The 12387-nt window shown below is 50.4% G+C and overlaps 1 protein-coding gene across 4 annotated transcripts in view; it reads right to left on the bottom strand.

Annotated features, from left to right (window-relative positions):
• The window catches only part of PLEC (plectin), a 297784-nt gene extending 295384 nt beyond the window's left edge, over nucleotides 1-2400 (bottom strand). For all 4 annotated transcript variants that reach the window (XM_069956882.1, XM_069956901.1, XM_069956883.1 and 1 more), the window contains exon 1: nucleotides 2233-2400. In XM_069956882.1, the coding sequence (XP_069812983.1) occupies nucleotides 2233-2392 (160 nt within the window). In that variant the 5' untranslated portion in view covers nucleotides 2393-2400. The remainder of the gene's footprint in view (nucleotides 1-2232) is intronic.
• Nucleotides 2401-12387: the final 9987 nt, after the last annotated feature.

Genomic DNA, 12387 nt, shown 5'->3' with positions numbered 1-12387 from the left:
CCGTACACTATGGGGCGGCACACTCCGTACACTATGGGGCGGCACATTCCGTACACTATGGGGCGGCACAGTCCGTACACTATGGGGCGGCACTATGGGGCGGAACAGTCCGTACACTATGGGGCGGCACACTCCGTACACTATGGGGCGGCACAATATGGGGCGGCACAATATGGGGCGGCACACTCCGTACACTATGGGGCGGCACACTCCGTACACTATGGGGCGGCACACTCCGTACACTATGGGGCGGCACACTCCGTACACTATGGGGCGGCACACTCCGTACACTATGGGGCGGCACACTCCGTACACTATGGGGTGGAACACTCCGTACACTATGGGGTGGCACACTATGGGGCGGCACGCTCCGTACAGTATGGGGCGGCACACTCCGTACAGTATGGGGCGGCACACTCCGTACACTATGGGGCGGCACACTCCGTCCACTATGGGGCGGCACAGTCCGTACACTATGGGGCGGCACAGTCCGTACACTATGGGGCGGCACAGTCCGTACACTATGGGGCGGCACACTCCGTACACCATGGGGCGGCGCACACCGTACACCATGGGGCGGCGCACTCCGTACACTATGGGGCGGCACACTCCGTACACTATGGGGCGGCACAGTCCGTACACTATGGGGCGGCACAGTCCGTACACTATGGGGCGGCACACTCCGTACACTATGGGGCGGAACAGTCCGTACACTATGGGGCGGCGCACTCCGTACACTATGGGGCGGCGCACTCCGTACACTATGGGGCGGCGCACTCCGTACACTATGGGGCGGCGCACTCCGTACACTATGGGGCGGCACACTCCGTACACTATGGGGCGGCACACTCCGTACACTATGGGGCGGCACAGTCCGTACACTATGGGGCGGAACAGTCCGTACACTATGGGGCCGCACACTCCGTACACTATGGGGCGGCACAATATGGGGCGGCACACTCCGTACACTATGGGGCGGCACAATATGGGGCGGCACACTTCGTACACTATGGGGCGGAACACTCCGTACACTATGGGGCGGCACACTCCGTACACTATGGGGCGGCACACTCCGTACACTATGGGGCGGCACACTCCGTACACTATGGGGCGGCACAGTCCGTACACTATGGGGCGGCACAGTCCATACAAAATGGGGCGCACACTCCGTACACTATGGGGCAGCACAGTCCGTACACTATGGGGCAACACACTATGGGGCCGCATACTCCGTACACTATGGGGCGGCGCACTCCGTACACTATGGGGCCGCGCAGTCCGTACACTATGGGGCCGCGCAGTCCGTACACTATGGGGCCGCGCAGTCCGTACACTATGGGGCCGCACAGTCCGTACACTATGGGGCCGCACAGTCCGTACACTATGGGGACGCACAGTCCGTACACTATGGGGACGCACAGTCCGTACACTATGGGGACGCACAGTCCGTACACTATGGGGCGGCGCACTCCGTACACTATGGGGCGGCGCACTCCGTACACTATGGGGCGGCGCACTCCGTACACTATGGGGCGGCGCACTCCGTACACTATGGGGCGGCGCACTCCGTACACTATGGGGCGGCGCACTCCGTACACTATGGGGCCGCGCAGTCCGTACACTATGGGGCCGCGCAGTCCGTACACTATGGGGCCGCGCAGTCCGTACACTATGGGGCCGCGCACTCTGTACACTATGGGGCGGCGCACTCTGTACACTATGGGGCGGCGCACTCTGTACACTATGGGGCCGCACAGTCCGTACACTATGGGGCGGAACAGTCCGTACACTATGGGGCGGCACACTCGGTACACTATGGGGCGGCACAGTCTAGTCTTACAATTATAAAGACACCTTTTGTTATGTGATGATATCACCGCAGGCACCAACATGCCAAATAGAACGTGGAGTAAAAACAAGATATCGCAGCAGCACAGAGGATGTCAGGAGACAAGTGACACGGTATCCCCAGCAGCACAGAGGATGTCAGGAGACAATTGACAAGGTATCCCCAGCAGCACAGAGGATGTCAGGAGACATGTGACACGGTATCCCCAGCAGCACAGAGGATGTCAGGAGACAATTGACAAGGTATCCCCAGCAGCACAGAGGATGTCAGGAGACATGTGACACGGTATCCCCAGCAGCACAGAGGATGTCAGGAGACAAGTGACACGGTATCCCCAGCAGCACAGAGGATGTCAGGCAGTGCTATGAGGATGGGACACTTACCTGCGATGCGTATCACTGCCCGCTCTGCCGCGTCCAGCACGGTGCCGCTCCCTGAGGTGGAGGACGACCTCTTGACCCGCTGGTTCTTGGACAGGTTCCAGGGCAGGGTGTCCCCGGGAGAGGGGGAGCCGCTGCTGGCGCTGGAGCTGTCCTCCGCCATCCTGACCCGCTCCTTCCTGTCCAGTGACATCAGCTCCTACAGAGACCAGAGAAGTGATGTCATATTACACAACCTATATGCCCCTATTCACATCAACGGCAGAAAGAGAGGCACACAGAGCCAGGGGTCACGTTCCTCCAGGGGGCAGGGGTCACATCCTTTCAGGGGAACAGGGGTCACATCCCTCCAGGGGAACAGGGGTCACATCCCTCCAGGGGAACAGGGGTCAAATCCATCCAGGGGGGCAGGGGTCACATCCCTCCAGGGGAACAGGGGTCACATCCCTCCAGGGGGCAGGGGTCACATCCTTTCAGGGGAACAGGGGTCACATCCCTCCAGGGGAACAGGGGTCACATCCCTCCAGGGGAGCAGGGGTCAAATCCATCCAGGGGGGCAGGGGTCACATCCCTCCAGGGGAACAGGGGTCACATCCCTCCAGGGGGGCAGGGGTCACATCCCTCCAGGGGGGCAGGGGTCACATCCCTCCAGGGGGGCAGGGGTCACATGCCTCCAGGGGGGCAGAGGTCACATCCCTCCAGGGGGGCAGGGGTCACATCCCTCCAAGGGAACAGGGGTCACATCCCTCCAGGGGGGCAGGGGTCACATCCCTCCAGGGGGGCAGGGGTCACATCCCTCCAGGGGGGCAGGGGTCACATCAATTGAGGGCGGAAGGTTTCACATCCCTCCAGGGGGGCAGGGGTCATATCCCTCCAGGGGGGCAGGGGTCATATCCCTCTAGGGGGCAGGGGTCACATCCCTCCAGGGGGGCAGGGGTCACATCAATTCAGGGCGGAAGGTTTCACATCCCTCCAGGGGGGCAGGGGTCACATCCCTCCAGGGGGGCAGGGGTCACATCCCTCCAGGGGTAGGGGTCACATCCCTCCAGGGGGGCAGGGGTCACATCCCTGCAGGGGGCAGGGGGCACATCCCTCCAGGCGAACAGGGGTCACATCGCTCCAGGGGCTGAACGTTGCCTCTGGGTGTCAGTGGGGTAATAACATTCCACACAGGGGCAGAAACCAGACGTCCCCCCACCACACAGCACACTTACTTCAGCTCCGGCGCGGTCACATGACTCCTATCAGCCGTCACCAACGACCAAACCACAAGTGCCACACTTCCTCCTAAACGGACAGTAGGCCACGCCCACTGGCCGCACTCACACACACACCGCTTTACTGACAGCCAAGAGGTAACGCAGCAGCCGCAACCATCAAACACACCGCTATACTGACAGCCAAGAGGTAACGCAGCAGCGGCAGCCATCACACACACACACACCGCTATACTGACAGCCAAGAGGTAACGCAGCAGCGGCAGCCATCACACACACACACACAGCTATACTGACAGCCAAGAGGTAACGCAGCAGCCGCAGCCATCACACACACCGCTATACTGACAGCCAAGAGGTAACGCAGCAGCCGCAGCCATCACACACACCGCTATACTGACAGCCAAGAGGTAACGCAGCAGCCGCAGCCATCACACACACCGCTATACTGACAGCCAAGAGGTAACGCAGCAGCCGCAGCCATCACACACACCGCTATACTGACAGCCAAGAGGTAACGCAGCAGCCGCAGCCATCACACACACACCGCTATACTGACAGCCAAGAGGTAACGCAGCAGCCGCAGCCATCACACACACACCGCTATACTGACAGCCAAGAGGTAACGCAGCAGCCGCAGCCATCACACACACACCGCTATACTGACAGCCAAGAGGTAACGCAGCAGCCGCAGCCATCACACACACACCGCTATACTGACAGCCAAGAGGTAACGCAGCAGCCGCAGCCATCACACACACACCGGTATACTGACAGCCAAGAGGTAACGCAGCAGCCGCAGCCATCACACACACACACCGCTATACTGACAGCCTGACAGGATATACACACAGGGGCCCCAGCAGGATATACAGGGGCCCCAGCAGGATATACAGGGGCCCCCGCAGGATATACAGGGGCCCCAGCAGGATATACAGGGGCCCCAGCAGGATATACAGGGGCCCCAGCAGGATATACAGGGGCCCCAGCAGGATATACAGGGGCCCCAGCAGGATATACAGGGGCCCCAGCAGGATATACACACAGGGGCCCCAGCAGGATATACAGGAGCCCCAGCAGGATATACAGGGGCCCCAGCAGGATATACAGGGGCCCCAGCAGGATATACAGGGGCCCCAGCAGGATATACAGGGGCCCCAGCAGGATATACAGGGGCCCCAGCAGGATATACAGGGGCCCCAGCAGGATATACACACAGGGGCCCCAGCAGGATATACAGGGGCCCCAGCAGGATATACACACAGGGGCCCCAGCAGGATATACAGGGGCACCAGCAGGATATACAGGAGCCCCAGCAGGATATACAGGGGCCCCAGCAGGATATACACACAGGGGCCCCAGCAGGATATACAGGGGCCCCAGCAGGATATACACACAGGGGCCCCAGCAGGATATACAGGGGCACCAGCAGGATATACAGGAGCCCCAGCAGGATATACAGGGGCCCCAGCAGGATATACAGGAGCCCCAGCAGGATATACAGGGGCCCCAGCAGGATATACAGGAGCCCCAGCAGGATATACAGGGGCCCCAGCAGGATATACAGGGGCCCCAGCAGGATATACAGGAGCCCCAGCAGGATATACACACAGGGGCCCCAGCAGGATATACAGGAGCCCCAGCAGGATATACAGGAGCCCCAGCAGGATATACAGGGGCCCCAGCAGGATATACAGGTGCCCCAGCAGGATATACAGGGGCCCCAGCAGGATATACAGGAGCCCCAGCAGGATATACAGGAGCCCCAGCAGGATATACAGGGGCCCCAGCAGGATATACAGGAGCCCCAGCAGGATATACAGGGGCCCCAGCAGGATATACAGGAGCCCCAGCAGGATATACAGGGGCCCCAGCAGGATATACAGGTGCAGACCCCGCACACCTGCCCCCTCCTCACAGCTCTGCGGTACTGGATGCAGCTGGGGAAGGGTTAATACTCCCCCCCCCCCCTCCGTACTGCAGATGATGGGCGCCCCTAGGCACAGTGACCCCAATACCGGGAGACACCCCCCCCCCCCCCCCCCCCCCCCCCCCCCGCACACCCCCCCCCCCCCCCCGCTCCTCACCGCAGCATCAGCATCCCGAGCCCACCGCAAGAATCCATCCCCGAGCCCGGCGGAGAACACGGAGGAGGGGCCAGCGCCTGACCCGCCCACAGGAGAGGGACAGGACACGCCCCCCGCCTACAGAAGACCGGGGAACAAGTTGTGGGTGGGCGCTGGGCGGAGCCAAATGAGAAGTGTCAGCACAGGACACGCCTCACTAGACAGATCGAGAAAAATTAACATGTGATGGGTGGAGCCAAAATATAAGAACACGCCCTCACCATCTGATCCGGGAAAAAGCGAAAGAAAATGGGCGGAGCCAAGAGGAAGAGACAGAGGAGAAGTGATGGAGACAGAGCCGGCCCGTGTATTATATGGTTATTACATTACAGTACACCCGGGATCTGTGCACCATACTGTGTATTATATGGTTATTACATTACAGTACACCCGGGATCTGTGCACCATACTGTGTATTATATGGTTATTACATTACAGTACACCCGGGCACTGTGCACCATACTGTGTATTATATGGTTATTACATTACAGTACACCGGGCACTGTGCACCATACTGTGTATTATATGGTTATTACATTACAGTACACCCGGGCACTGTGCACCATACTGTGTATTATATGGTTATTACATTACAGTACACCCGGGCACTGTGCACCATACTGTGTATTATATGGTTATTACATTACAGTACACCCGGGATCTGTGCACCATACTGTGTATTATATGGTTATTACATTACAGTACACCCGGGATCTGTGCACCATACTGTGTATTATATGGTTATTACATTACAGTACACCCGGGATCTGTGCACCATACTGTGTATTATATGGTTATTACATTACAGTACACCCGGGATCTGTGCACCATACTGTGTATTATATGGTTATTACATTACAGTACACCGGGCACTGTGCACCATACTGTGTATTATATGGTTATTACATTACAGTACACCCGGGCACTGTGCACCATACTGTGTATTATATGGTTATTACATTACAGTACACCCGGGCACTGTGCACCATACTGTGTATTATATGGTTATTACATTACAGTACACCCGGGCACTGTGCACCATACTGTGTATTATATGGTTATTACATTACAGTACACCCGGGATCTGTGCACCATACTGTGTATTATATGGTTATTACATTACAGTACACCCGGGCACTGTGCACCATACTGTGTATTATATGGTTATTACATTACAGTACACCCGGGCACTGTGCACCATACTGTGTATTATATGGTTATTACATTACAGTACACCTGGGATCTGTGCACCATACTGTGTATTATATGGTTATTACATTACAGTACACCCGGGATCTGTGCACCATACTGTGTATTATATGGTTATTACATTACAGTACACCTGGGATCTGTGCACCATACTGTGTATTATATGGTTATTACATTACAGTACACCTGGGATCTGTGCACCATACTGTGTATTATATGGTTATTACATTACAGTACACCCGGGCACTGTGCACCATACTGTGTATTATATGGTTATTACATTACAGTACACCCGGGATCTGTGCACCATACTGTGTATTATATGGTTATTACATTACAGTACACCCGGAGCACTGTGCACCATACTGTGTATTATATGGTTATTACATTACAGTACACCCGGGGCGCTGTGCACCATACTGTGTATTATATGGTTATTACATTACAGTACACCCAGGGCACTGTGCACCATACTGTGTATTATATGGTTATTACATTACAGTACACCCGGGCACTGTGCACCATACTGTGTATTATATGGTTATTACATTACAGTACACCCGGGGCACTGTGCACCATACTGTGTATTATATGGTTATTACATTACAGTACACCCGGGCACTGTGCACCATACTGTGTATTATATGGTTATTACATTACAGTACACCCGGGATCTGTGCACCATACTGTGTATTATAGGGTTATTACATTACAGTACACCTGGGATCTGTGCACCATACTGTGTATTATATGGTTATTACATTACAGTACACCCGGGATCTGTGCACCATACTGTGTATTATATGGTTATTACATTACAGTACACCTGGGATCTGTGCACCATACTGTGTATTATATGGTTATTACATTACAGTACACCCGGGATCTGTGCACCATACTGTGTATTATAGGGTTATTACATTACAGTACACCCGGGCGCTGTGCACCATACTGTGTATTATATGGTTATTACATTACAGTACACCCGGGATCTGTGCACCATACTGTGTATTATATGGTTATTACATTACAGTACACCCGGGCACTGTGCACCATACTGTGTATTATATGGTTATTACATTACAGTACACCCGGGCACTGTGCACCATACTGTGTATTATATGGTTATTACATTACAGTACACCCGGGATCTGTGCACCATACTGTGTATTATATGGTTATTACATTACAGTACACCGGAGCACTGTGCACCATACTGTGTATTATATGGTTATTACATTACAGTACACCCGGGATCTGTGCACCATACTGTGTATTATATGGTTATTACATTACAGTACACCCGGAGCGCTGTGCACCATACTGTGTATTATATGGTTATTACATTACAGTACACCCGGGATCTGTGCACCATACTGTGTATTATATGGTTATTACATTACAGTACACCCGGAGCACTGTGCACCATACTGTGTATTATATGGTTATTACATTACAGTACACCTGGGATCTGTGCACCATACTGTGTATTATATGGTTATTACATTACAGTACACCCGGGCACTGTGCACCATACTGTGTATTATATGGTTATTACATTACAGTACAGCCGAGATCTGTGCACCATACTGTGTATTATATGGTTATTACATTACAGTACACCCGGGCACTGTGCACCATACTGTGTATTATATGGTTATTACATTACAGTACAGCCGGGCACTGTGCACCATACTGTGTATTATATGGTTATTACATTACAGTACACCCGGGATCTGTGCACCATACTGTGTATTATATGGTTATTACATTACAGTACACCCGGGATCTGTGCACCATACTGTGTATTATAGGGTTATTACATTACAGTACACCCGGGCACTGTGCACCATACTGTGTATTATATGGTTATTACATTACAGTACACCTGGGATCTGTGCACCATACTGTGTATTATGTGGTTATTACATTACAGTACACCCGGGGCGCTGTGCACCATACTGTGTATTATATGGTTATTACATTACAGTACACCCGGGCACTGTGCACCATACTGTGTATTATATGGTTATTACATTACAGTACACCCGGGCACTGTGCACCATACTGTGTATTATATGGTTATTACATTACAGTACACCCGGGATCTGTGCACCATACTGTGTATTATATGGTTATTACATTACAGTACACCCGGGATCTGTGCACCATACTGTGTATTATATGGTTATTACATTACAGTACACCCGGGATCTGTGCACCATACTGTGTATTATATGGTTATTACATTACAGTACACCCGGGCACTGTGCACCATACTGTGTATTATATGGTTATTACATTACAGTACACCCGGAGCACTGTGCACCATACTGTGTATTATATGGTATACATTACAGTACACCCGGGATCTGTGCCACCATACTGTGTATTATATGGTTATTACATTACAGTACAGCCGGGCACTGTGCACCATACTGTGTATTATATGGTTATTACATTACAGTACACCCGGGGCGCTGTGCACCATACTGTGTATTATATGGTTATTACATTACAGTACACCCGGAGCACTGTGCACCATACTGTGTATTATATGGTTATTACATTACAGTACACCGGGCGCTGTGCACCATACTGTGTATTATATGGTTATTACATTACAGTACACCGGGATCTGTGCACCATACTGTGTATTATACTGGTATTTCATACAGTACACCCGGGCACTGTGCACCATACTGTGTATTATATGGTTATTACATTACAGTACACCCGGGCACTGTGCACCCTACTGTGTATTATATGGTTATTACATTACAGTACACCGGGATCTGTGCACCATACTGTGTATTATATGGTTTTACATTACAGTACACCCGGGGCTGCTGTGCACCATACTGTGTATTATATGGTTATTACATTACAGTACACCCGGAGCACTGTGCACCATACTGTGTATTATCTGGTATACATTACAGTACACCGGGATCTGTGCACCATACTGTGTATTATATGGTTATTACATTACAGTACACCCAGAGCGCTGTGCACCATACTGTGTATTAATGGTTATTACAATTACAGTACACCCGGGGCGCTGTGCACCATACTGTGTATTATATGGTTATTACATTACAGTACACCCCGGGATCTGTGCACCATACTGTGTATTATATGGTTATTACATTACAGTACACCCGGGCACTGTGCACCATACTGTGTATTATATGGTTATTACATTACAGTACACCGGGCACTGTGCACCATACTGTTTATTATATGGTTATTACATTACAGTACACCTGGGATCTGTGCACCATACTGTGTATTATATGGTTATTACATTACAGTACACCCGGGCACTGTGCACCATACTGTGTATTATATGGTTATTACATTACAGTACACCGGGGCACTGTGCACCATACTGTGTATTATATGGTTATTACATTACAGTACACCCGGAGCACTGTGCACCATACTGTGTATTATATGGTTATTACATTACAGTACACCTGGGATCTGTGCACCATACTGTGTATTATATGGTTATTACATTACAGTCCACCCGGGCACTGTGCACCATACTGTGTATATATGGTATTACATTACAGTACACCTGGGATCTGTGCACCATACTGTGTATTATATGTTTATACATTACAGTACACCCGGGATCTGTGCACCATACTGTGTATATATGGTTATTACATTACAGTACACCTGGGATCTGTGCACCATACTGTGTATTATATGGTATTACATTACAGTACACCCGGGCACTGTGCACCATACTGTGTATTATATGGTTATTACATTACAGTACACCCGGGATCTGTGCACCATACTGTGTATATATGGTTATTACATACAGTACACCCGGGCACTGTGCACCATACTGTGTATTATATGGTTATTACATTACAGTACACCCGGGCACTGTGCACCATACTGTGTATTATGTGGTTATTACATTACAGTACACCCGGGCACTGTGCACCATACTGTGTATTATATGGTTATTACATTACAGTACACCGGGCACTGTGCACCATACTGTGTATTATATGGTTATTACATTACAGTACACCCGGGCACTGTGCACCATACTGTGTATTATATGGTTATTACATTACAGTACACCCGGGCTCTGTGCACCATACTGTGTATTATATGGTTATTACATTACAGTACACCCGGGCACTGTGCACCATACTGTGTATTATATGGTTATTACATTACAGTACACCCGGGGCACTGTGCCACCATACTGTGTATATATGGTTATTACATTACAGTACACCCGGGCACTGTGCACCATACTGTGTATTATATGGTTATTACATTACAGTACACACGGGGCACTGTGCACCATACTGTGTATTATATGGTTATTACATTACAGTACACCCGGGCACTGTGCACCATACTGTGTATTATATGGTTATTACATTACAGTAACACCCGGGCACTGTGCACCATACTGTGTATTATGTGGTTATTACATTACAGTACACCCGGGCACTGTGCACCATACTGTGTATTATATGGTATTACATTACAGTACACCGGGCACTGTGCACCATACTGTGTATTATATGGTTATTACATTACAGTACACCCGGGATCTGTGCACCATACTGTGTATTATATGGTTATTACATTACAGTACACCTGGGATCTGTGCACCATACTGTGTATTATATGGTTATTACATTACAGTACACCTGGGATCTGTGCACCATACTGTGTATTATATGGTTATTACATTACAGTACACCCGGGATCTGTGCACCATACTGTGTATTATATGGTTATTACATTACAGTACACCCGGGATCTGTGCACCATACTGTGTATTATATGGTTATTACATTACAGTACACCTGGGATCTGTGCACCATACTGTGTATTATATGGTTATTACATTACAGTACACCCGGGATCGGTGCACCATACTGTGTATTATATGGTTATTACATTACAGTACACCCGGGATCGGTGCACCATACTGTGTATTATATGGTTATTACATTACAGTACACCTGGAGCGCTGTGCACCATACTGTGTATTATATGGTTATTACATTACAGTACACCCAGGATCTGTGCACCATACTGTGTATTATATGGTTATTACATTACAGTACACCCGGGCGCTGTGCACCATACTGTGTATTATATGGTTATTACATTACAGTACACCTGGGATCTGTGCACCATACTGTGTATTATATGGTTATTACATTACAGTACACCCGGGATCTGTGCACCATACTGTGTATTATATGGTTATTACATTACAGTACACCCAGGATCTGTGCACCATACTGTGTATTATATGGTTATTACATTACAGTACACCCGGGATCTGTGCACCATACTGTGTATTATATGGTTATTACATTACAGTACACCGGAGCACTGTGCACCATACTGTGTATTATATGGTTATACATTACAGTACACCCGGGATCTGTTGCACCATACTGTGTATATATGGTTATTACATTACAGTACACCCGGAGCGCTGTGCACCATACTGTGTATTATATGGTTATTACATTACAGTACACCCGGGATCTGTGCACCATACTGTGTATTATATGGTTATTACATTACAGTTCCACCCGGAGCACTGT

Source organism: Dendropsophus ebraccatus, chromosome 2 (genome assembly GCF_027789765.1).
Source record: "Dendropsophus ebraccatus isolate aDenEbr1 chromosome 2, aDenEbr1.pat, whole genome shotgun sequence".
Taxonomy (NCBI): domain Eukaryota; kingdom Metazoa; phylum Chordata; class Amphibia; order Anura; family Hylidae; genus Dendropsophus; species Dendropsophus ebraccatus.
The sequence above is the reverse complement of the archived record's forward strand: the minus strand, read 5'-3'. Positions and strand labels throughout refer to the sequence as shown.